Genomic DNA, 21,630 nt, shown 5'->3' on the forward strand with positions numbered 1-21,630 from the left:
CCTGATCGGCTGTGTGCAAGGCAGGTGCCCCTCTGGCTCCCCAAACTACCCATATTTAATGCTTTCAAAAGTTCATAATTGAGTTTTTTTTTATAAGACAATATTGAGAGACAAGTCAAGAGTTGTCTCTCGATTTGTCAAATGTACAAATTTGTCTTGATTTGTACATTTGTGTCAATTCAACACAAAAGCTTTTCATTCCAGAGGTCTGCGTTTGCCACCCAGCTCTGCACAGTCTCCTGAGCACTGCTCGGAGAAGTATTCTGAGAGTACATAGCCCCTGAACACCACTTGGTGTGGTCCTGAAACCTGGATAGGCAAATTTGAGTTACATTTATGTTACACAGAAATGCGCCTTGATTATTTATTTATTTATTTATTTATTTATTTTGCTTTTTTGGGTCACACCTGGCTCTGCACAGGGGTTACTCCTGGCTCTGCACTCAGGAATCACCCCTGGCGGTGCTCAGGGGACCATATGGGATGCTGGGAATCGAACCTGGGTCGGCCGCGTGCAAGGCAAACGCCCTACCCGCTGTGCTACCGCTCCAGCCCCGAAAATTTATTTATTTATTTTTAAAGCAGTACCATCCTTCCTCCTAGTTTTTGTACGAGAGAGGTAGCAAGTTGGGGTAGTTTGCCTTTTCTGGATGTTATGCAAAAGTTAATCAGTATTCAGGCAGTTTGCTGTGGTTCAAATATAGAAACAAGGGTAAACACATTCCACAATTATCCAGTAAGCAGGTGTCGGGTCACAATTTTTTATTCTTTAAAATCTGGAGAAATAGCACTGATGAAGTGAACCTGGTAAGGCACATTATTTCCTTTTTGCCCTTTAGCTTTTGTTCTAATCTGAGTAATGCTTCATTTGTGTTTTTCTTTTCTTTTTTTTTCTTTTATGTAATTTAAGCCTGATGAAGGTAAATTGCTTTTAGCCGGGAACACAATGATCTAGGATTTATCCAAAAGGCAGCATCTATTTCTTCTTACTGCTCCGTATTAACAGTTGCAGTGATAAAAAGCAAAGCTAGAATTTTTGTACAGATGTGAGAAGCATGCTGGGGTTTTTTTCTTTCACTTCCAATGGATTGAGATGATTTTTTTCTTTTGCTGATCCTATACATTGACAATGGAAGTTTCTTTCTTTCCTTTTTTTTTATTGAATCACCGTGAGCTACAGTTACAAAGCTTTCATGTTTGAGTTTCAAGTCATACAATGATCAAACACCCATCCCTCCACCAGTGCACATTCCCCACCACCAATGTCCCCAGTATACCCCCCTTTCCAACCCTCCCCCTGCCTCCATGGCAAACAGTTTCCCCCATACTCTCTCTCTCTCTCTACTTTTGGGCATTATGTTTTGCAATACAGATACTGAGAGGTTATCATGTTTGGTCCTTTATCTACTTTCAGCACACATCTCTCATCCCGAACGATTCCTCCAACCATCATTGACTTAGTGATCCCTTCTCTAAGCTGTGATCCCAGCTGCCTTCTCCCCCAGATTTATGAGACAGGCTTCTAACTATGGGGCAATATTCCTGGCCCTTGTGTCTACTATTCTTGGGCGTCAGTCTCATATTAGATTATTTTATATAATGGAAGTTTCTTTAAAGTAAGTAACATCACTTTAAGTTGGATTCATTCAACTCCTTCACTCCTTATCCTCCTTTTTTGCTTCTTCTCCAGCTGCCCTCCCCCACTCCTCCCTCTTTTCTTTCTCCTGACTTCCTTCTATGTTACAGTTAGAGTTTTTGTGGCTGCAAAGAGAGTAAAAAATTAGATATTTGCGGCCTCTCCACATTCAGCTTACCTTGTAGAGGAAGAGGTAGAAAAGGGAGGAGTAAATCAACTACGCCGATGAGGACTGGGAGTGCACCTACCTGTTACCAACATCCTGGACATATGGGGTACATTTGTGAAGGGAAAATGATATAGGTAAGAGAGACGACAAAAATAAACGAGACGCCAGAGCTATAGTATAGTACAGCAGGCAGGGCATTTGCCTTGCATGCAGCTGACCTGGGTTCAATCCCCGGCATCCCATTTGGTCCTCTCAAGCCCCGCCAGGAGTAACTCCCAAGTGCAAAGCCCAGAGCAAGTCCCACCACATATAACCCCCCCTCCCACACCAAAACAACAACAAAAATGAGCAAGACTCCGAAGAGATCAAAGGAGAGGGTCATGGAGCTGAGCTCTGAAGGACCACAGGACCCAGGGACGGTGTGTCTGAGGCAGTGAGGCCAGTTAAATTTAGAAAGCCCCGAGCAGTGACTGATGCTGCGTCAGTGACTGGGAAAGGAGACTCAGACACTTGACTCGACGGCACGGGGGAGAGGATGCCACAGGCCTAGCCCAGAGAAGAAGGTAGCGACAGAACTGGCCGTGATAAATGTTTTCAATTTTGTTCCACCTGCAGTCCCAGACCAACAGCCCACGTGAGACATATTATTTTATCATCCTCGACATATCAGCAGCAAATCTCCCCCGTGTTCAAAATAATGTCAGTTCAAATCTTGTCTTAGTTTCATCTTCCAAAAATATTAGGAAGAAACGCACAAAGCAAAACCTGACAAAACTAAACTAATCATAATAATTAAAAAAAATCGAGATTTTCACAATTGCCAATGGAAATTTCAAAAGTCCTCAATCCCATTGATCTATGTCCAGGGCCTTAGTTTTTTTTCCAAGGAAACACTGCACCGTGACCCATTTTTTAAATTTTTTGTTTGGTTTGGTTTTGTTTCTAGTGCCCATGAAATGCCAGATGGATCACATTTGGGGCCCAAGCCAAGTTTCAGGGAAAGCAGTGAAGTCATCCTGGACCTGCCCTTTGCCCACAGCAGAATTAAGCCAAAACCTTATCAGAAAAGTGTCTGTGGGATGCAGCGGGGAGCCCCAAAGTTTGGAAATTCAGCCGCCCATTTCCGAATGATTCAGGAGCCAGCAGGGTGGCAAATGAAAGCTGGCGTGAGTTCACAACAAACGGGAAGGAAGAGATAACGCGTAGGGTGACCCAGAGTGAAATGATTAATAGACAGACGGGCAGAGAGCTGGCCTCTTCGTTCCTGCCTCTTTGTCTGCTGCTTTATTTATGTCGATGTGTCTATGTACCTCTAAATGTTGGCTTTATGAGACGCCTCCTCATACTCTTGTTTCTGGTCCGCACCCAGCCCTGGTGGGCTGGAGCGATAGCACAGCAGTTGGGCGTTCGCCTTTCACGTGGCCGACCTGAGTTCGGTTCCTCTGCCCCTCTCGGAGAGCCCGGCAAGCTACCAAGAGTATCTCGCCTGCATGGCAGAGCCTGGCAAGCTACCCATGAGTATTGGGTATGCCAAAAATAGTAACAATAAGTCTCTCAATGAGAGACGTTACTGGTGCCCGCTCGAACAAATCGATGAGCAACGGGATGACAGTAACAGTGACAGTAACCCAGCCCTGGTATAGCCCAACCGGACCTATTGAACCAAGTGGTCCCAATGCAGAAAAAAAAGTTCCGCTAGATCTTGGGATGGTGGTGGCGGGGTCATCACCGCCTGGCGGTGGGCGTGGCCTAGCAGCACGTGTATTTGAAATAAAACAGAATACCGGGCAGGTATTTTGGTGGTGTGGTGGAGGTGCAGTCACGCTCTCGATCAAAGCCATGAAGGAGAGCTGCACCGTTGCTACCTGACGTACAATGACAATGAGCAGATGCAGAACACCACTTCCCTTTTGATTTTGTCAAAGAAAGGAAAAGAAAGGTCTCACGTGTCAGCGCCTGCCCTTTGCTTTGAAAGGTCCAGTTCCTGAAACTCTGGAGGGGGTTCATGGAACCGTAAACAGACAAGGTACAATTGCCTGAGTCAGACCCTAACTTGCGTTAAAAATCTCATGACACCCGACTTCCGCTGTCTCAGCCCCTGCCAGGGAATCCCCGTGGACCTGTCCCCTCTAAGGTAGACCCGCTTTGTGGGACTCTTTCTTCAGAAGCTCCCTTTCTGCTTCTTCTTCCAGTTCACAGTTTTTGACGTTATGTGGTGTCCCAGGAACTCTGCCCTCAGCCTGGCATTCAGATTTTCCTATTTTTTTTCCTCTGTTATTGAGTCACTCTAAGATACACAGTTACAAAGTTGTTCATAACTGGGTTTCAGTCATACAATGTTCCATCACCTGTCCCTTTATCAGTGTACATTTCCCACCACCAGTGTCCCCAGTTTCCCTCCTGCCACCCCCCCAGCCCGCCTCTATGGCAGACACTTTTCTTCTCTCTCTCTCTCCCCTCTCTTTCTCTTTCTCTCTCCCCCTGCACCCCCTTTTGGGCATTATAGTTTGCAATGCACGTGCTGAAGGTTCATTATGAATGTTCCTTACCTCCTTTCAGTACTCAGTTCTTGTCCAGAGTGATCATTTCCGATTACCATTGTCGTAGTGATCCCTTCTCTAGCATAACTGCCCCCCACTTGTGGCAAGCTTCCAACAGTGGCATCATCTTGGCCTTGCAGCTTCCCTCTCAGATAGGACCCGCTTTGCGGAAAGCCTTCCTCTAGGCTCTGGATTGGTGGACAGGCCAGGAGACACGTGATGTAGAGTTGCGGGATGGGCCAAGTGCTTTGGTGGAAGCATGCTGGGAGGAACCTATAAACATTCATCTGTAGCACTGTAGCACTGTTGTCCCGTTGTTCATCGATTTGCTCAAGTGGGCACCAGTAACGTCTCCATTGTGGTACTTGTTGTTACTGCTTTTGGCATATTGAATATGCCACGGGTAGCTTGCCAAGCTGTGCTGTGCAGGTGGGATACTCTCGGTAGCTTGCTGGGCTCTCCGAGAGGGATGGAGGAATCCAACCCGGGTCGACCGGGTGCAAGGCAAATGCCCTACCCACTGTGCTATTGCTCCAGTCCGAAACGTTCATCTATTTCACAAATATTTGTTTGCCTCTACGGCAGGCCCCACACTGTGGTGTGGAAGTGGTAGTTGTAGCAGGCCCATGAGACAGATTGTTTCGAGGGAGACATGAGGAGCAGGTGCCGTAAATCAGGCACAGAGAACAGAGGTGGAGCTGGAGCAATAGTGCAGCAGGAAGGGCAGTTGCCTGGCACACAGCCAACATGGAACCAGCATTCCCATATGGTTCCCCAAGCACCGCCAGGAGTAATTCCTGAGTGCAGAGCCAGAGTAATTTCAGAGGTTGGGAGTAGGTAATTTGCTCTCACTTGAGTATTTGCTGGGCATTTTGAGGGACATTGTGTTAGTGGGAGAAAGCGAAGAATGGAAAAGCTGTGAAGGTTTCTCTCTCTCTTTCTCTCTAATCAAGACTTAAGTATTGTGGGGCTAGAGCGATAGCACAGCAGGGAGGTCATTTGCCTTGCGCATAGCTGATCTAGGGTTGATTCCCAGCATCCCCTATGATCCCCCAGCACCGCCAGGAGTAACCCCTGTGCATCGTCGGTTGTGACCCAAAAAGAAAATAAAAAGAGGTTTAAATATTGTGGAATCTGGGGCTGGAGCAGTAGCACAGCGCGTAGGGCGTTTGCCTTGCACGTGACCGACCGGGGTTCAATTCCCAGCATCCCATATGGTCCCCTGAGCACCGCCAGGGGTGGTTCCTGAGTGCAGAAGCAGGAGTAACCCCTGTGCATCGCCAGGTGTGACCCAAAAAGCGGAAAAAAAAATTGTGAAATTTTTTAAAAGAGGGTGGGAGGGTTGTGAATAGAGAATTTGCCAATGAGACGCCAGGAATATGACATTGACTTGATCGAGTTTTCCCTTCTAGGGTCTAACTAGAATCTTGAAAATTTCTCTCCTTCTCTTCCCCTCCGTGCCCCTCCTACAGTAGGGAAGGAAGAAGTTGAGGTATAAATACATTGATTTGAACACTTCCTGTGGGGTGAAACTTCTATTTAATTGCCCACCCTGAAATGTTTTATTCTTTCCCTTTAGGTTTCTTGCTATTTAAAGATTTTTGTTTGAATGAAATTAATGAAGCTGTACCTCAGGTGAAGTTTTATGAAGAGGTAAGATTGTAACTGTTTTACTGGTGCTTTTACTCCAAAAGGCATATTTAAACTGTACTCTGGGAAATAGTGGCTCTCACATGAACATTTAGAAATTCGTTGGAAGTGCTAAGTAGCAATGGAACAGTTTGGAGGCTCTTAGCGATGCTGATGACTTCTATATCAGTCACATTTTAGAGGCTTCAAAGTACTCAAAGTCATGAGCAATATAGTTGGGTGAAAATTCCAGAGAGAAGAGGAAATCACTTAGATGTATTTAAGCATTCCCGATTTTTTTCATTTCTGTGTATGCAAATCACGGTAACAAAGTGGGACTCGGTGAAAGAGATGGGTCTCACATGCTCATCTGGTTTCCTCAACAAGACAGTTTTGGAGGAGAGCTGATCAAATAGGCCAGGAAGACTTGTGAAGACTCATTAAAGTTTCCCATAGCCATCTGGTGTGTTCCTAAAATATGGATCAGCTCTGGGCAGAAATCTGAAAGCAGAATCTTGGATTTGAGAGATGGACGGCCTCCGTGTGGCCTGTTGACACAGAAGACTCATTGATTTCAAGCAAAGTGGACACTGAGAAGCTGGACTTTGGACCTGGGAGCAGAAACAGAAACAAAAGTTCTGTTTGTTTCGGAGACAGGAAAGTCCAAAGATGTTTCGGGGGCTACAGGAACTAACAAGTGGGACGGAGTTGCTCCCAAATGTGAACAATTTTTCTCTTAAAACACCTGCCAAGCCTTAAGAGCTGAGTCAGACAAGAGGCCAGATTGCTAATCTGAAAATGTTTTAATCTGGTGTTGAGTTAAAAATCCCTCTTTGGATTTGCACGGGAACCTATGCCATAAGAATAGAGGTGGGGCCGGAGCAATAGTACAGTGGGTGGGGTGCTTATCAGTACACAGCCAGCTCGAGTTTGATCCCCGGTGTCCCATACAGTTCCCCAAGCACCATCAGGAGTAATTCCTGAGTGTAGAGCCAGGAGTAACTCCCGAGTACCACGGAGTCTGGCCCCAAAACAAAACCTAAATCATCATCATCATCATCATCATCATCATCATCATCATCATCATCATCATCATCATCATCATCATCATCATCCTGTTGATGGATTGTCGATTTTCTCGAGTGGTCTCAGTAACGTCTCCATTCATCCTAGCCCTGAGATTTTAGCAGCCTCTCTTTACTCGTCCTTCCCAATGGTGCCGCATTGGAGGCTCTTTCAGGGTCAGGGGAATGAATACGCCACAGGGAGCTTGCCAGGCTCTCCCATGTAGGCAGGAAACTCGGTAGCTTGCCAAGTTCTCCGAGAGGGAGACTAGGCTCTGAAAACCTAAATAAACAACAACAACAACAACAACAACAACAACAACAATAATAATAATAATAATAATAATAAAAGAATAGAGACTGCCAGAGGAGATTGAACCCAATAAAAATGAAGCCTAGATGCAGCCTAGATCCTGGGTCTTTTTAATGTGGGTGAGAAATACAAAATAGATACACTCTGAAGTGTTTGTCATACAACAAAATATATCTCGACATACCAGGAGTCAAGATCTGGGACTCATACACAAGGAGAAAGCAACAGACCCACACAGGAACTAGATGTTGGCGGTAGTGGATGAGCACTTTAACCATTAGTGAGATGACCACACAGTAGAGGGGAAGAGAAATGGATGAATAGAGAATTTCAGCATAATTTGAAATTCTTTTGGGAAACCAAGAGGGTGTTCTAGGTCAGTATTTTTCAAAGTGGACAGTACTGCCCTCTCCAGGGGCTGCTGGGACCACCCCGAGGGATAGTAGTAGCCTCAGGTGCATGGGGTGGGGGGGCAGGGAATGATTTATGTTTAAGGTCATTTAATATTTTGGGATTATTGTGGGGCTAGTGTAGTGGAAGTAATGATCTGTTGTATAGCCAGACAAGGAAGCATATTGTAAATTTAAGGGTAATTTTAAAAAAGAACAAAATGTATATATCAAACAGTTAAAAGAGAAGGATAGTGCAATCAAATAGCATTGCATTAATTTGAAAAAAAATGCAAAAGGGGCTTTAAAGAGTGTAATATAGTAGCTTTAAATTCAGTCAAAAGGTTATTACTTTTCCTGTAAATGGACTCAATTTTACTAGTAAGAGAAGTTTGTCGTACTGCTTATATCACCCCCTAGCATAGATTGCTTATAATTGGTGTACTTTAGACAGAAGAATGTCTGATGAACACAGATGCGAAGATCCTCACTGAAATCCCCGTGAACTGAATACAACAATACATTAAATGGGTCATATACACCATCTAGTGGTATTTACTCCAGGGATGCAAAGATGGTCCAGTATATGTAACACATCCGTAAAAAGGAATATAAAAAAGCATTGGTCATTTCTATGGATAATGAGAAAGCATTTGACAAGATCTAGCATCTCTTTATGATGAAACCATTTGACATAATGCAGATTGCAGAACTCACATCAGTAAAGATCATATAAAGCAAGTCTGCAGCCAACGTTATACATTATATGCGTAATGTATATGCATAAATCTGCAGCCAACATTTCATGGTGAGACTGAAAATTTTTCCTGAACTCAGACCTGACACGAACAGGGATGTCTACTTTCACGGCTATTATTGAACACGGCATTAGCGACAGCAACCAGGGAAGAGAGATAAAGGGATTTAAATTGGCAAAAAAGTCAGACTATCATGATTTTGCAGATGATAGGATATTGTACATAGAAATCCCTAAAGACTCTACCAATAAATCTGTTTAGTAAGATTACTTACTCAGTGCAGAGAAATCTGTTGCATTCTTAAATGTAAACAGCATCGAAGAGCAAGAAAGAAGAAAACTTCACTTAAGATTAAAAAAAAAGCAAAAGAACTGAGGTTTCTAAGAATTTCCTTTGCAAAGGAGATGAGATAGTGAAAACGATGAATCACTATTGAAAGTAGTTAAAGAAAACAACAACAAAAAAATGGAAGCATATCCTTTGTGGATTTGAAGAATCAGGGTCATTGACATGACCACCCTTCCTCAAGCAATTTGCCAATTCAACACTTTTCCCATCAGAATTCCCATGGTATTCTTCAGGGACGTAGAACAAATTCTTCTAAAAATTGTATGGGAGCTGTGAAACACAGTATCAACAAAGCAATCCTGAGGGAAAAAAAAATGAGAGCAATTGACTTTATACTGTAAAACTGTCATGATTCAAGTTCATGGTACCGGAATAAAGACAGTCTCAGATCAGTGAAAGAGCATTGAAAGCTTCAAGGTGAACCGTGCTGTATGGACAGTTAATCTATAACAGAGGGGCTGGGTGGGGTGAAGAGGCCGCTTTAGCAAACGGGGCTGGGAAAACTAGTTAGCCTCATGTGAAAATGTGAAACTAGACCCCCTCACACTATACACAAAGGTTAATTTATAAAAGGCTTAAAGTAGGTAAAGGGATATACATGATAACCTTTCAGTATCTGTATTGGAAACCATAAGGCCCCAAAGAAATGAGGGCGGGCGGGGGAGTGGGGGCGGTGAGGAAGAGAAGGAGAGGAAGGGGGAGAAGAAAGGTGCCTGCTGATACAGGGGGGAGGCGGGGAGTGTTTGGGGGGATGGGAGGGAAGCTGGGGACATTGGAGCTGGGATATGTACACTGGTGAAGGGGCGGGTGTTGGAACATGATATGAATGAACTCCAATCATGAGGAACACTGTAACAATGTATCTCTCTGTGATTCAATCACTGTAGCACTGTCATCCCGTTGCTCATCGATTTGCTCGAGCGGGTACCAGTAATGTCTCCATTGTGAGACTTGTTGTCACTGTTTTTGGCATATCGAATATGCCATGGGTAGCTTGCCAGGCTCTGCTGTGCAGGTGGGATACTCTCAGTAGCTTGCTGGGCTCTCCGAGAGAGACGGAGGAATCAAACCCGGGTCGGCTGCCTGCAAGGCAAATGCCCTACCTGCTGTGCTTTCATTCCAGCCCATGATCCAATACAAAAACAAAAATTAAAATAAAAATTGTTTTATTTTAAAATAATTATTTTTAAAAATGAGTTAAAGACTTTGATATTATGCCTGGATCCACTTATTAAATCTATCAAGCAAAACATAGTAGAACTCTCTGTGATGTTGAGCTTAGAGGAGTCTTTAACGAAACCTCTCCACTGATAAAACAAAAGCAGAAATAAACAATGAGAGCAGGAGTAACCCCTGAGCATTGCCAGGAATGATCCAAAAGCCCAAAAGCTAAAAGAATAAAAGAAGAAGAAGAAAAGAAATAAACAATACTGAATCTAACGTAAAGTTCCTATCGTGTGTGTGGGGGGGAGGGGGGAAATGAAGCCTTAAAGAAAAGGATCCCATAGTCTATAGGAGAAAATGTTCAAACATCATACATTAGACAAAGGGTTAGTTTCCAAGATACATAAAGCATCCATAAAGCTCAATAACAACAATAACAAAACCCAACTCCCGTCAAACTGTGGTCCTCAAAGAAGATATAAAACGTCCAAAAGACAAAAATAGTCCTGGCCACTGATTATCAAGGACATACAAATCAAAACAACACTGAGCTATCATCTGACAACAGTGAGAATTGTTAGCTGATGCACATTTAGCATCATGTAAAAAATAAATAAATAAAAGTAAGTTAAAAGGGTTCTTCTACTCAGTAGGCAGTAACGTTGTCCTTTCATTCTGAATCCAAACCTGGCATTTCCTCTGCATGAATTTTACCGTTTGTCAAGAAAGATTTTCTTCCTTGTCCTCGAAGCTTCACCTCTCCCGTTCCGGCACTTGCTAAGTTACTTATCGAGGAATCTGTAGCAGAGAGAACTTTCCCTAAGTTGAAGCAGATGGGCCACGTACCGGGGGCCGTTTTCTGAAGCACTTCTTGGCAGTAAGATGCTGTCTGCTACTGGTGCGTTCCCACTTGAACTTTAAACACCGGAGTTTCTCTGTGCTGGTTCGCTGCCCGGCACTTCTCACTTCTCTCCTGGCTCGGAGCACTCTGCAGCTGGTGGATCAGCTCGTCCCCTGCCAGGATCACCCTCTCCCGAGCCACGTGCTTCTTTATCCTTCCATTGAAGAGATGGTAGCCATCGTGGGCCTGAACTCTGGCCCTGGCAATCAGAACCGCCTCCAGACATTGAAGTCACCAGTCATTATTCTCAGCCGACTCATTTTTATAATCTCAGTGGATTCTCCATCATTGTTCCATGGCCCTCCCGCTGGAAGCCCCTGTCATCAGACCTTTGAGATTTATATCTTGCCTGTTGCGTTTTCACGCTGCTGTGTCTCCACACGCTTCTTGATCGCCTCTTTGCTCTGCATTGAAGGTTGCTGATCGCTTGGCTTGCCTCGGACAGGACTTGACACTAAGTTCTTGCCTAACTGAGGTTCCTCGTCTTTCCTACCTCCTGACACGGCGCTTTACTTTCACTTGGTCACCGTTCCCTTAATCCACCGAACCCTTTCTCCTCTTTTGTTACTGATCGGTGTCCTTTCCCCCAGCCTAGCACACTGCTCCCCGCAGCCCTTTCTGTTTTTTGGGTTGTGTGTGTGTGTGGCGGGGTGGAGGGAGCCTCACTTCTTTGGAGGTCCAGCTCAGTTTCTGCCTCCCCTAATGGAAACGACAGGTCAGCTGTCCGAGTCCCTCCTGATGGCTGGCTGCTCTGAATCTAACACACTTTGTGTTAGGGAACCGTGTTTCTCGACCTTTTTCTGACCATCGCCCCATCCAACCTTATTTTTATTCTGTGACTCCCTCCCCACCCTCACTGCATTGAACCCCTTGATTCAGGCTGTCCCTCTTGTTTATGTGAGTTTTTTTACTTCTGCCCCCCTCTTGGAATATCCCCTTGGAATACCCTGGATCTCAGTTAAGACACCTTGAGAACTGGGCATGTTTGCGGAGCTTAAATAGAGGGTTGGTGTGGGAGGGAAGGAATACGAGACCAAGATAGGTTGGACAGGCCTGGGGCGTGGCTCACATCCCGGATGTGATAGAGCTCAGGCCTCACACAGGTAAGGCCTTGGGTTCCATCCTGCTATTAGAAAAAAAAAAAAAAAACAGGTTGAAGAGGTAGACAGGGCTGGGGGACACATAGTTACAAATTTAACATTTTCTTCTAAGACCACTGGCAGTATAAAAAGAAGAGAAATCAGTTGAGTATTCTCCAGATATCCTTCACACCAAGGAGGTTGTGGTGATCACTGGCGGGGAGGAGGATATTAAAATCCCCAATTCTGGGGCTGGAGTGATAGCACAGCGGGGAGGGTGTTTGCCTTGCACGTGGCTGAACCGGGTTCGATTCCCAGCATCCCATATGGTCCCCCGAGCACCGCCAGAGGTAATTCCTGAGTGCAAAGCCAGGAGTAACTCCTGAACATCGCTGGGTGTGACCCAAAAAGCAAAAAAAAAAAAAAAAAAATTAAAAATCCCCAATTCTGAATGCTTATTCTTTCCTTTATTTTTCTTCCAAGGTTAACTCTTCCAATCCACAAATAGGGGATGTTTTCCCTTTCCCTGTACCCTCTTCTATGTCTTTTTGTAGTGACTTAGTTTTCAGAGTATAGGTTTTCCTCTCCCTGGCTGGGTGTTTTGGGACACAGTGTTTTAAAATAAGGTTGATGAGAATGAGGTTAAAAGTCTCCCAATGCTATTATCCATATATCTCCTCTGTTAGCCCTAAGAACTTCACTGAAGTTACTGCTGCATTCACGTGGTCCTCGAATAAGATGATGTCCTCCTGATCTGTGGTTCCCCTACTGATGCCTTAATCATTACATAACGCCCACCCCTGTCTCTTTTGATCTCCTTTAATTCTTGCTCTTGCTTTGCTCCAAGTGTGGCCATCCCTACTCTTTCTAATCTACTGCTTGCCCGTATGATTGTTTTATTAACTTCTCACTTGGAAGCAGTGGCTGTCACAAGCATTCAAGTGTGTCCCTGGTGAGCAGCAAAAAGTTGGATGTTGTTTCTGGCTCCATCCAGCCTCTTTGTGCCTTTGGATAGGGGCGTGCAGATGCATTGGCATTGAGAGAAATCGTTGACATCAAGGAGCTCACTGCCATCTATCCATGAGGGTTTTGGATGTTTCTGGAGTTTCACACTGCTCATTTGGCTTTTTCTTGTTTCCCCTCTGTCTGTTTGGACACTGGCCTTCTGTGGAGTCATCTGCTTCTGTTTGCCTCTTGTCGCTCCTTTTTTTTCCCCCTAAGTATTTCTGCTCTGAGGTTACTGTGTAGCTCACATCTGAGATTCTGAGCTGAGAACTATGGAACGTTTCATGCGTTTCTGTGTCATCCCTTGTGCAGGGGGCCGAGCTAATCTTTCCTCTACTGTATACTGATCTTGTCATTTTTAGTATTCATGCTGCCTAAATGAGCACGACCAAAAAAGGATTTCAGTCCACCATAAAGTAAAAGCCCTTCTCTCAAATGAATCTAATTTGTAGGAAACCGACAAGGCATGCTTTTTCTTAAAAACCCGTGTCCCCACTCCAGAGAAACCAAAGTCACAACAGATGAATGACTCAAGATGACATCAGCCCCACTGGTCTGTCCTGGAATGAAATGCTGCAGCCAGTTTTGAAGATGAGTGGGTGATCTAAGGGAGCCACCAGAAGGGCTCGTGTGTTCTTCAGACTGTCCTGAAAGTCAATGAGCCACCGCACCCTCAGAACACCTACCATCTGGATTCACCTTTTCCCCACCCAAGAACCGGGCCTTTTGGAAATTAGGCTCAAAGTACTTGATTGGTCCTGTAGCCCTAGTCGTAGAGGGATTTGCTCTCTGTAGCCTGTGGTTGATTTGACGTCATCCCTGCCACGTCTGGGCAGCTGCTTTGGTGAGATCGGTCTGTACAAGTCCAAGTCACTGACAGGTCCACACCAGTGACCCCTCTGGTCCATGTCATTGTCCCGGAACTCTCATCAGAGGCCTTTGAGTGCACTCAGTGATTTTTAGAGGACCTGGTTATTCTTTGTAGGATTTGTTGAGTTCATAAATTTACCTCTTATACAACATATGGGTCTTATATAAACCCATATCTTTTATAATATATCTGGAAGACCGTATCTGGTAAAATTTGGATCATTACTTCTTAAAATTTGTTTTTAATCTCTTTCTGAGATAGCATCTCTCTCTCTTTATTCCAGATATATAGAAGATATATGATTTTTTATTCTAGAGCAATAGCACAGCGGTAGGGCATTCACCTTTCACTCGGCCGACCCGTGTTCGATTCCTCTGCCCCTCTCGGAGAGCCAGGCAAGCTACCGAGAGTATCTTGCCTGCACGGCAGAGCCTGGCAAGCTACCCGTAGCGTATTGGATATGCCAAAAACAGTAACAATAAGTCTCACAATGAGAGACGTTACTGGTGCCCACTCAAGCAAATCGATGAGTAACGGGATGGCAGGGACAGTGACAGTGACATAGTTAATTACAAAATTTCCTTTGATGTCTTTGCATGTCCCCCCCCCCGCCGCCCACTGATATTCCTGTCTTTCCACTCCTTGCATGCGTATTTTCTGTTGGTGTGGAGTGTAATTGTTGTGGTGGTGGCTGTGTTACTACATGGCTGATAATTCCAGTGTCTGAGTGATCCTGGATAAGTCTGCTGTAGTGGTCATGTCTCTTGCCTACAGTTTCTTCTTAGGAATTTGAAATGAGAGGAAATTCCTGAGAATAAATAGCCAGGGGCCGGAGCAGACAGTATAGCGGGGAGCGTGTTTGCCTTGCACACGGCCAACCCGGGTTTGATTCCCAGAATCCCATATGGTTCCCTGAGCACTTCCAGGAGTAATTCCTGAGTGCAGAGCCAGGAGTAACCTTTGAGCATTGCCGGGTGTGACCCAAAAAGCCAAAAAAAAAAAAAAAAAGAAAAAAAGAATAGCTGGAGATGGGAGCTTCAAGATATTGCGAGTTATCACTTTCAAAATTCAAGCATCTGTGAACTGCCCCTTCTGTCTGCATACTTTTAGTTATGTTGCTTTTTATTTCAGTTGTTTTCTCAGGAGAATTGTTCTGTTAAGATTTGGTTGGTTCTGGGGCTGGAGAGATAGCACAGCGGGTAAGGCGTTTGCCTTGCACGCGGCCGACCCGGGTTCGAATCCCAGCATCCCATATGGTCCCCTGAGCACGGCCAGGAGTAATTCCTGAGTGCAGAGCCAGGAGTAACCCCTGTGCATCGCCAGGTGTGACCCAAAAAAAAAGCAAAAAAAAAAAGATTTGGTTGGTTCTGGGGCTGGGGCCATAGCATAGCAGGTAGCACGTTTGCCTTGTACAAGGTTGACCCAGCACCCCGTATGGTCCCACAGAGCCCTGTCAGGAGTGATTTTTTTTTCTTTTTTGGGTCACACCCGGCGATGCACAGGGGTCACTCCTGGCTCATGCACTCAGGAATTACTCCTGGCGGTGCTCGGGGGACCTTATGGGATGCTGGGAATCGAACCTGGGTCGGCCGCGTGCAAGGCAAACGCCCTCCCCGCTGTGCTATCGCTCCAGCCCCGAGGAGTGATCCTTGAGCTCAGAGCCAGGAGTAATCCCTGAGCACTGCCAGATGTGGCCCAAAAGCGAAAAAGAAAAGAATTAGTTGGTTCTTACCCGAGGCAGATCCTGTATTTGTGGTATCATGGGATGTGAAGTGAGTATAAGTGTTGAATTAGGTGCCAGGGCAGGAGTGCAAAAGTGCAATAGTGATGGTTTTATTTTTTTTTTAGTTGAGCAACTTCAAAGGTGATTTTACTTCCTTTTGTGATAAATAAAATAGACCAAAAGAAGAACATGTTTGACCAGGATTAGAGAAGATGGGACGCGGAAATTTCTAGAAGGTAGTTGGTGGTACTTTTGAATCTGGAACTCAGAGGGAGAAGTGAGCCCCTGAGACGCAGGTGTGGGCATCAAGAACAGTATCTGAAACTGTGGGTTTGCCTAAGAAAGCTTTTATGAAACTCTAACTATAGGAAAGGGGGTTTCCGGGCTCCCTGCTCGAGGCATTTCTAAATCTAGCAGAGGGTTCGAAGAACTACCAAAGGAGAAGGAGGAGGGAGAAGACGCAGGGCCAGGCTTGGAGAGTAGAGATCCCAGAAATCAGAGACGAAAATTTTAGCGAAGGCAGGAGGGGTCCACAGAGTTGGATGGCTGCTAGATCTGGGAAGGCTGGGATTGCAGAGGCCACCAATGACTTTCCAGAACATTCCATTGGGATTGGTGGTGAAAAAGTAGAGCGCATACAACTGTGGACCCCATAGCTTGCCTGGGAGGCTCGAGTTATTTAGGCTACATGTGCCATGTGAGCTTTGTAACCGCCCAAGCACAATCACCCCACGTGACCCATGCGTGTTTAGCCGAGTCAATGATGCGTCTCTTCTGCTGTGGGGAAGATTTCGCCTTGTTTGCCCAGGTTGCCTGGATAGCCTCGTGGCTGGGACTGGAGGCGGCCTTCTCTGTGCATCTCCTGCAAAGGGACAGACAACTCCAAGTTAACTGCTAGTTGGTGGCGTGTTTCTTTAACTAGTAGTAGCCGTATTGATTGTAGGAAGTGAATTCCAGATTGCGTCCACGGATACTGTAGGTCCTGGTCTTGCAAACTGATTTCCTTTTCTGTTGTTCAAGTTGTCATTTATGAAGCACAGGGATCTTACTAAGCCCATTGTGTGTGTGTGTGTGTGTGTGTGTGAGTGTGTGTATGTGTGAGTGTGTGTGTGTGTGTGTGTGTGTGTGTGTGTGTGTGTGTAACAGAGGGAGAGAGAGAGACAGACAGGCAGGCAGAGGAGAGAGGAGAGAGATGTCCTTTCCATGCTGTCAGATTCTGACAGTTTATGGGAAACTTCCCTGGAACAGAGATGTACATTTCACACCTTCAGCTTTCAAGGATCATCTCTCCACCACGGTTTATTATTGCTGGAGTTTGTTGCTATGTTAAGGCAGGAACTTTGGCCTTTGGTTCCCTCACAGTTTATTCAGTTTATTACCTGTTTTATCTTAATATTCTGGAGTAATCTGGCCATGATCTTTGGACGTGTCTGAAACAAGGCACAGAAGAAATCAATTAACGGTCAGAGTAGCGTTCCCAGTCGAGTCCATGCTTCGCACACACGTGTCCCCGGGGCTCTATCCCCGGCACCACAGAGGAGAGAGAGCCAGTAAGGCACGCCAGAATCCTCTGTTTATTTGCCGGTTCCACGTTTGGTTTGGGAGCGTGGCTTCTGCTGCCGTGCAGCTCCCACACGCGTATCTGACGTGTTCTTTGGACGGCTGAGGCTTGTTCTCCTGAGCTAACTCGGGACGGTGAGGCCTGGCCCTCGCGGGGTGCCAGCGGGACGGGAGTGATTCTTCATCCAAACACTATTTTCCTTCTGGGCGTGGGGTCAGAGGACGTGTGGGGTCAGTGGACGTGTGGGGTCAGTGGACGTGTGGAGTCAGTGGACGTGTGGGGTCAGTGGACGTGTGGGGTCAGTTCACCCAGTCTGTTCCGATGATTCACGTCAGGTTGCAGCCTCTCTTCCAGGAAGACTGACTTCTAAGCCTCGGCTGTCGCAAACTTGAGAGTTGCCGTCACCTCAGTGTCACACCGATGCTGGTGCAGTGCCGTCGAGGTGCTCCCCCCTGAGAACGGAGAGTGTGGGTCGGCTCCCCTCAGGAGAGCCGCGGTACTTCACATTCCTTCTCGAACAGTCAGGCTCTTTCTGAGAAATTTCTATTGCACGTACTGGGCCCGATTTTAAAACTCTCAAGCCCTGACTTCTGAAGTCAGAAGTGTTAGTCTTCATTTCTGCTCATCTAATCCTGGGAGTGAGTTTTTCTAGCCCCCCCTCCCTTTTTTTTTTTTTTGGTCACAGCCGACTAAAGAGCACTTAGTTGCTCAGTTAATACAAATGCCAATATGACAAGTGGATTCCTGTTTGTTTTTTGTTTTTTGTTTTAAATTTGTTTATTTTTAATTAGTGAATCGCCGTGAGGGTACAATTACAGATTTATACATTTTTGTGCTCATGTTTCCCCCATACAAAGTTCGAGGACCCATCCCTTCACCAGTGCCCATTCTCCACCACTAGTAAACCCAGCATCCCTCCCACCCTCCCCAGTCCCGTCTCCCCCCACCCCACACTGCCTCTATGGCAGGGTATTCCCTTTCGTTCTCTCTCTCTCTGATTCAGTGTTGTGGTCTGCAATAAAGGTGTTGCATGGCCATTGTGTTCAGTCTCTAGTCTACATTCGGCACGCAGTGGATTCCTGTTTGAAACAGTCCCCCAACCCCTCCAAAATAAGTATGGTAGCAATTAGTTATTACACTGAAGAGCTTTGATAAGTCTGTCTCCAATCGGTTCCATATGTCATTTGTGTTTTCATAATCTGTTGGTTTAAAAGTATTTCTGCAGATAAATAAAAGTACTATAGCTCCGTGATCTAGAAGCTGCTATTATCAGGCCAGAGTGTTTGGATTCATTTCCACATAAAGCAAATATTTCTAAAACATATTATGTTACTTGTCCTGTCTTTATGTGGGTCAAGTTACCTTCCCTCAGCAACATTAACTGTTTGAAGTAAACTTTCTGTTCACGCTTTTATAGTGCAGATGAAGTTCCAACTTGAAAAACCAGTCTGTTTTTCCATGAAGTAATGTCTTTCCAAAATACTTGGTTGACTTTTAAAAAATCTCTTTGCAAGAATCCTGGCAATGTTTTTTCGCCCCATTAGTTTTGTAACACTGTTGTTGAGTAGAACAATTCTCACCATAATTCTTGGAACTAAATCACAGCCAAATTTGAATTATTTGTGCTTTGGAGAGGAGAATTGGCAAAGATAAATGGTCCAGGGCTGGTATATTGTAAGATAATTGTAACCATGGCAGCATTTGTTTCCTAATATTGTGTTTCTATATTTAAGTGATGAGCTTCATCATAGGAAAAAGTCCATCTGTATATTCAAGTTGAATTTAAATTATTCCAACTTCATTATTACAACATTAGAAGTAGTTTCCTGTTGAATAGCCAATTCAGTAATTTGCTTGATCTTATGTGGAAGTGGTTTTTGCTTGAGCCAGTAATATCGTCAAATAAATAAGTTTCTAGGAACATACCTAACTATGATAATTTTTAAAAATCTAGATAAAAGAATATGAAAAGCTTGACAATGAAGAAGATCGCCTTTGTAGAAGTCGAAAAATTTATGATACTTATATCATGAAAGAGCTGCTATCTTGTTCGCATGTAAGTATTTTTGTACTGTTACTTAAGTACGGATGAGTTTGAGACAATAGGAATAGTCAGTGTTTCCAGGGTGAATATAAAATAGGAGGAAGATGTTTACAGTCCTTGTATAGGATGACCCCCATTTCTTGTGTTTTGTTGTTTGTTTCCTTATAATGCTGGTCCAAAATTTGATGCCTGTGGTATATTTCCAAAAGCAGAAGAAAGAAGTTACTGATTCAGATCAGTGGAAGGAAAGGCTAATCTCAATTCTAGAGTTTCTAAAGGAAATTAGTCTTTATTATTTTAAATTCAGCTATACTTTAACAATTAAGCTAATCAAATACTGATAAATATAAATCTTAAGTGGTTTATTTGACTTCATAAGGAAGATTATCATTACTGCACTAATTTTTTCAATTGTTAAGCAATTTTTGAAATAACTTTTCCTCTCATAAATGAGGTACACAATCCAATTTTGTCGCTACAATAAACTAGATTCTTAGGAAGTTATTCTACCAGGGATGAGTGGAATAACTAGTAATAAAACTTTATCATGTAATATTTCTGCATTAAGGTTGTTTTCCAAAACAGTGGGCTAAAAAATCCTGGTCTGCTCTGGGTAGCGTGATAACCACTAGGCAATTTAGCAATTTAAATCAAATAGAATTTGAAATTGAAGTCTTCACTTCTTGAGGGAAAATTCCCAAACCTAGTTGCTCCCCCCCCTTTAAGGAAAAAAAGAATCACTTGACACCTCTCCCCAGAAATCCTGTTTCTTCAGGAAAAAAAACCAGAGAAATTGTATCCAAGACTACTACAGCACATTCCCCCGACCCCCAGTTGTTCCAGTACCCTCCTACTCCCTGGACTGGGTGGATTGCATGCCTTGGAAAATATGTCTGTTGAGCCACGTTCCAAGCACTCGGTAGCCATGTGTGTTAATGGCTCTGGGGTCTGCCAGACGTCTCCATTCGCACAGAAAGTTCAGTTGAGCGTCATTGGTTGTGAGCATGGACGGTAGCAGAAAGCCCAAGCTCGAGCTGGTTGTTGATGCAGTGTCTTGCCACCTCGCTGGAGAATGGTTGAAGGTAGCAAATGCCAGATGTTCAATGGGAAATCCACTGTCCCTTTTTTTTTTTTTTAATTTTGTTGGATCACCGTGAGATAGTTACAAGCTTTCATGTTTGGGTTACAAGCTCACAATGATCGAACCACCCATACCTCCACCAGTGCACATCCCCCACCACCAATATCCCCGGTATACCCCCCTTCCCCACTCTCCCCCTGCCTCCATGGCAGTCTCCCCAGACTCTCTCTCTACTTTTGGGCATTATGGCTTGCAACACAGGCACTGAGAGGTCATCATGTTTGGTCCATTATCTACTTTCGGCACGCATCTCCCATCCCGACTGATTCCTCCAGCCATCATTTTCTTAGTGATCCCTTCTCTATTCCCTCTGCCTTCTCCCCTCCGCTCATGAAGCAGGCTTTTAGGATTTCTGTAGCTCAGTAAACTTTCAGAGAGTTTTTAGCAATATCATGTGCATCTTAAATTTTCGTCTTACTGTGCATTATTAAAGAAGACAACATTTGAAGTTTCGGGGAAGGATAGCGTTTATAGTTCTCATGAGTGTTATTTCCATTCTCTTAGAACCATTTTTCCTCTGCTGTGGCTGGAATAAGACTTTTCCTAACCTGCAGCCTTTATCTTTACAAGTATCCATCAGATTTTATTTTTTTATTTTTAAATGTTTTCAGTGGTTTTTGGCTTTTGGGGTCACACCCAGCGATGCTCAGGGGTTACTCCTGGTTCTGCACTCAGGAATCACTCCTGGAGGTGCTCGGAGGACCATATGGAATTTCGGGGATCAAACCCATGTCGGCCACATGCAAGGCAAATGCACTACCCACTGTGCTATAGGTCCTGCTATACCCATCAGTTATTTAAAGCCTGCATAAATTATTACCACCATAGAGAGTACAGTTGACTCATTGTGTTAAATTGTATGTTATGATATTATATACAGATGTTTGTTATATCTCCTACATGAAAAAATACTATTTTTTTTTAATTTTTAAAAGCAATTCTCAAAGCAAGCTGTAGAACATGTACAAATCCACCTATCCAAGAAAGAAGTGACATCAACTCTTTTTCAGGTAAGATAAAGCAATTTCAAAATAACTTTATTTAATTCACTTAACCTTGGACTGTGACATTCTCTCTGCACGTTTACTTGTTGGTGTGTGAGGCTGTTCTCTCCTAGAGGTGGATCTGGGGTGGATGGAGTTACTTGCTGATTCTCAGTGAAATGTCCTCTTTTGTCAACATCCTTAGTAAGTAGAGATTTTTTCCCCAAAAAGGTCACCAGAGCATTCTAATAATATTTTCTATGAGTCAATCTTGAAAAGATGTTTAAGGGAGAGAAGAACCTTTCCCCCATT

The 21,630-nt window shown here is 44.4% G+C and overlaps 1 protein-coding gene across 3 annotated transcripts in view; it reads left to right on the forward strand.

The window, feature by feature from the left end:
* Nucleotides 1–21,630, forward strand: part of GRK3 (G protein-coupled receptor kinase 3) — a 170,740-nt gene that overhangs the window by 75,918 nt on the left and 73,192 nt on the right. For 2 of the 3 annotated variants that reach the window (XM_055146585.1, XM_055146586.1), the window contains exons 3-5: nucleotides 5,925–5,998; nucleotides 19,105–19,206; nucleotides 21,271–21,345. In XM_055146585.1, coding sequence (XP_055002560.1) covers nucleotides 5,925–5,998; nucleotides 19,105–19,206; nucleotides 21,271–21,345 — 251 coding nt within the window. The remainder of the gene's footprint in view (nucleotides 1–5,924; nucleotides 5,999–19,104; nucleotides 19,207–21,270; nucleotides 21,346–21,630) is intronic. The other variant, XM_055146587.1, reaches the window with a different exon arrangement.

Source organism: Sorex araneus, chromosome 9, assembly GCF_027595985.1.
Source record: "Sorex araneus isolate mSorAra2 chromosome 9, mSorAra2.pri, whole genome shotgun sequence".
Lineage (NCBI taxonomy): Eukaryota > Metazoa > Chordata > Mammalia > Eulipotyphla > Soricidae > Sorex > Sorex araneus.